Genomic DNA, 4,256 nt, shown 5'->3' with positions numbered 1-4,256 from the left:
GGGAGGCCCGCATACCACAAAAAAAAAAAAAAAAAAAAAAAAAAAGAATCGGTTGTCTGGCATCCTCTAATGGTAACTGATTTTTTTTAAAGTATCCTGATAAACTCGTAATCAAACATATATGATATGTTTTGATCCATTGCGGTTCTTATCCATATTGATGCTCACACGGTCCCTTTTTTTTCTAGTGGACATGTTCTCATTTTTTATTGCTACATCACAAACCACCCTAAATTAGCGACTTACGACGACAATTTATTTCACTCTCTCTCGTGGTTCTGCAGGTTGACTTAGCTCACCAGGGAGGTTCTTGCCTGACATCTCTCGTACGGTTTTCAGTCAGATGTCATTTGGGGCTGCAGTCATCTGAAGGCTTGACTGAGCTGGATGTGTAAGATGACTGACAGTTGATTCTGACTATCCGCTGGGAGCTCCGCTGGGCTGTTGACTGGAATGAATGCTTCCACATGGCCCCTTCACCAGCACTGGCTTCTCACATTCAAAAGTGGCAGAGCCAGAGCTCCCAGAGCCAAAGAATTGGCTTTAGGGACTAGGGAAAATAGGAACTAGCTAGCCGAATACATTTTTATTTTCTCACATAGATGCCATTCAGCCAAAATGGTAACTCTGTGTTTCCTACCCAGTCGTTAGCGAGGGACCTGTCAGAAGCTGAAGAGCAGTACGCCCACGCGCTGCGCAGCCACTTGCACAACATCGACCGGCTCTTGGCCCTGCAGAGGTGCCGGCTCAGCCTCCTAGAGGAAAGTTACAATGTGGAGCTGGAGGCCCTAACCAAGGAGTTTGAGACAGAAAGGTATGGGGACCTAAGAGGAGATATGGGGGCGTTGAGCCCAGGGGACTATCCAGAGCCTATGTCAAGATGCTGGCTGTAAGCAGCCACTCACTTTCAACTATCAAAATCCTACCCATCTACCTATCTGGGGGACAGGGATGGGAAGGAGACTTTTCATTGCAACCTTTTGTACTTTTTGATTTTTGTATCCTATGAATGTATTACCTATTCAAAAATCAAAATAATCTTATTCATTCTTTCTGGCCCTGAGAAGAATAGAACCCGCCTTCCCTCTGTTCTTCTTCAGTACCTAAGAGCTTGTACCATTCCTATAGTTTTTTTACATACTGCTTTGCATTGTCATTATTGATCCCTATGCTTTATGCCTCAGAGCAGGGACAGTATCTTATCTCCTGTAGGAAGACAATTATTGACCAACATGAAAAAGAGATTCACTACCTACAAGATGTCTTCATGGCCATGGAGCAGAACTGCATAGATTCTGAGTACGAAAGCAAGCTGGAGTTCCAGAGCATGTGGGACGATCTCAAAAACAAGGTACAGAGGGAGAGCAGAAGGGCAGGAACTGGGAGAAAGTGAGAGAAAATCGCTCAAGGCTAGTAGAGCTAGAAGAGATCCCTTTAACCAACATAGCCAATAAAATGCCTGTTGCCGCCGTAGGTACCCCTACTGCTTTTTGTAATTTTGTGAAAATTGGTGGGGAGGGAGAACCATTCTGAAATGTCAAGGAAGTGCATTTTAGAGCTAACGCACACCAAGGAGATCGTCTGGCTTCACCCCTGTGATTTGTAGATGAAGAACTTAAGGCCCAAAGAAGTGAAGTGACCTGCCAAAGTCATGCTGCTGGTCTGTGGTAGGGCCAGGGGGAGATTCCAGTTCTCCTGTCCCTTGGCCCCAAAAGCTTCCACCACCCTGGAGGCTGCAGACTTAGCCAGCCTGCAGACCTGGGTTTGGGGGGTGGGGCCCTTTGCTTCTTTTCTTTTTTTTGGCTGCGTTGGGTCTTCGTTGCTGTGCGCAGGCTTTCCCTAGTTGCAGTGAGTGGGGGCTACTCTTCGTTGTGGTGCGTGGGCTTCTCATCACATTGGCTTCTCTTGTTGCGGAGCATGGGCTCTAGGCATGCGGGCTTCAGTAGTTGTGGCACGCGGGCTCAGTAGTTGTGGCTCGTGGGCCCTAGAGCGCAGGCTCAGTAGTTGTGGCGCACAGGCGTAGTTGCTCCGCAGCATGTGGGACCCTACCAGACCAGGGCTCGAACCCGTGTCCCCTGCACTGGCAGGTGGAGTCTTAACCACTGCGCCACCAGGGAAGCCCCCGCTTTGTTTTTATTTTGCCTCATGTTTCATTAAAAATTTTTATAAGCTATCTACTTTAAAAATTGGAAGATTTCACATAAAAATCCAAATTTTCAGCTTCCCTTGAAAAATGTAAAGATCTGGTAACACTGGGCCACATTCCAAATGGAGACATTCATGTGAAGCTGAGCAGCTGTGCTCCCACCCCCCCAAACACACACCAATGGAGCATTTCCTCTCTGGTTCGCCACAGGCCCCATCTAGCCCACAGCACTTATTTATATCATCTGCCTGGTTTGTAGGCATTTTCACTGGCAACCTCTGCACCATGCTATGCTACAAACAGTTCAAGAGGGGGAGTTTGCTGGTGGAAGTGAACGGGTGCTAATAGGGTAATTCCAAGCACTGGCTATTTTGGGGCCACCTCCCAGAATTTAGAAGAGAAGCACTTTCTAAGACTGCAGCTGGAGCATACAGTAGAAGATCTGTGGAGAAGGTTCCAGGATGCACTCAAGAATTACACTGATGCCACAGAGGATCGAAAGATCGCCTTTGAGACTCTAATGGTAAAGGATGAGAAGAACTCCAAAGAGATTGAAGCACAGATGAAAAAAATACAGAGACTACAGGTTAGTGCAGCCCACCTGAAAGACTCACTGCTTTAACTGTTCCATCATCCAGTTCTTCCTTCCCCAGTTTCTACTGGGCCCCATCACTGGTTGGGGAAAGATGGTATGCTCTGGTATCAGTCCCCAGACAGTCCTTTTACCTGCTCACTGAAGACCCTCACCTAGTCAAGTGTTTCCTCTAACCTACCCTGTTCCTCTAGGATTCCATAATTATTTTAAAAGGCAAGATTATGGTGCACGGCCGCCAGAGCGAAGAACAGAACCAGGAGATTCGTGATGACAAGGAGTTGGTCCTTGTACAACTGCGAAAACTTAAGGCCCAAAGGACTCGGGCCCGGGGAATATCACAGGAGAACTTAGTCAAACTCACCATGGAAAGTAATGCCACCCTCAAGGCCCTGAGGAAGATTGTCGACAAGGTAACAAAGGGGAGAGGGCAGCCAGAACAAAACCAAGGAACACGGCTCCCTGCGAAGCGGAAGGGGCTGGGGAGACATAGAAGGCTTCCCCCCGCTTCCTGCCTGAGTGCACACTTGGACCGCCTATTGTATTCCATGTTCCCTCTCCTCTCGCATTTTAAGTGAAATTAGTTCATAATGAATGAATTTTAGAAGACTATAAAATACTTGGAATAGTGCTTGGCACATAGCTCTCTCTGTTGGATGTATTTATTACTTTTGTCTCCCATTTGGATAAGTAGCTCCCCTGGATTGAAGCAGGGGAACCAAATCCACTATTTCCCCTCCCCACCCCCTTTCCTAATAAAAGGTCTCTTCTTGCTTCCAATAGGGTGAAAAGGTCCTTAAACTTGCTGAAATATGTCGGAAATTTGAAACAGAGGAAGAAAAAGTGCTGCCTTTTTATTCGTCGGTATTGACTCCCGAGGAGCAGGAGGAGATAGAGAAAATTGACCCAGAGGAGTTTAATGAGGAGCTTGGAAAGGTAAGGTTCCCAGGGCCCGGAGGCCATCGCCCAAGGCTGGGGCTGCACTTGCTAACGGGTGCTACCACACCCCTTCTCCCTTTAATTCAATTCCCAGGTGATAATGGACTACATAGGGATGGAGAATTTCTGGAAAAGGTACAACAAAGCGAAACTGGAGCAACTGAGCCTTCAACACAGACGTGCCCAGTTGTTAGAAATCAATGAGAAGCTGCGGGAGATGCTCAAGCAGTACTTGGATGGCATCTCAGTGAGTGATGAAGTGCTGAGCCAGCTCAGCCCACGCTTCATCGTCAGTCATCGCAGCAACTTACCCCAGCCCCCGTCCATGCCTACAGCCCAGCCAGGTGACAGAAAACCTCCAGCCACTTACAACATCATTGAAGCAGCCCATGTGATCTCCCACATCCTGTGATACAAGGAGAAAATCTCTTTTCAACCCCCAGAGAATGTTTTGAGAGACCTGAGGACTTTGCTATTAAAAATCTCCATGGATGGGCTTCCCTGGTGGCGCAGTGGTTGAGGGTCCGCCTGCCGATGCAGGGGACGCGGGTTCGTGCCCCGGTCCGGGAAGATCCCACG

At 47.9% G+C, this 4,256-nt stretch overlaps 1 protein-coding gene across 1 annotated transcript in view; it reads left to right on the top strand.

Annotated features, from left to right (window-relative positions):
- The window catches only part of CCDC65 (coiled-coil domain containing 65), an 8,770-nt gene extending 4,601 nt beyond the window's left edge, over nucleotides 1-4,169 (top strand). Inside the window, exons 3-8 of the mRNA XM_024123016.2 lie at nucleotides 645-814; nucleotides 1,213-1,351; nucleotides 2,535-2,732; nucleotides 2,933-3,151; nucleotides 3,522-3,674; nucleotides 3,772-4,169. Of these exons, the coding sequence (XP_023978784.1) occupies nucleotides 645-814; nucleotides 1,213-1,351; nucleotides 2,535-2,732; nucleotides 2,933-3,151; nucleotides 3,522-3,674; nucleotides 3,772-4,089 (1,197 nt within the window). The 3' untranslated portion in view covers nucleotides 4,090-4,169. The remainder of the gene's footprint in view (nucleotides 1-644; nucleotides 815-1,212; nucleotides 1,352-2,534; nucleotides 2,733-2,932; nucleotides 3,152-3,521; nucleotides 3,675-3,771) is intronic.
- Nucleotides 4,170-4,256: the final 87 nt, after the last annotated feature.

Source organism: Physeter macrocephalus, unplaced genomic scaffold (genome assembly GCF_002837175.3).
Source record: "Physeter macrocephalus isolate SW-GA unplaced genomic scaffold, ASM283717v5 random_317, whole genome shotgun sequence".
Lineage (NCBI taxonomy): Eukaryota > Metazoa > Chordata > Mammalia > Artiodactyla > Physeteridae > Physeter > Physeter macrocephalus.
The sequence above is the reverse complement of the archived record's forward strand: the minus strand, read 5'-3'. Positions and strand labels throughout refer to the sequence as shown.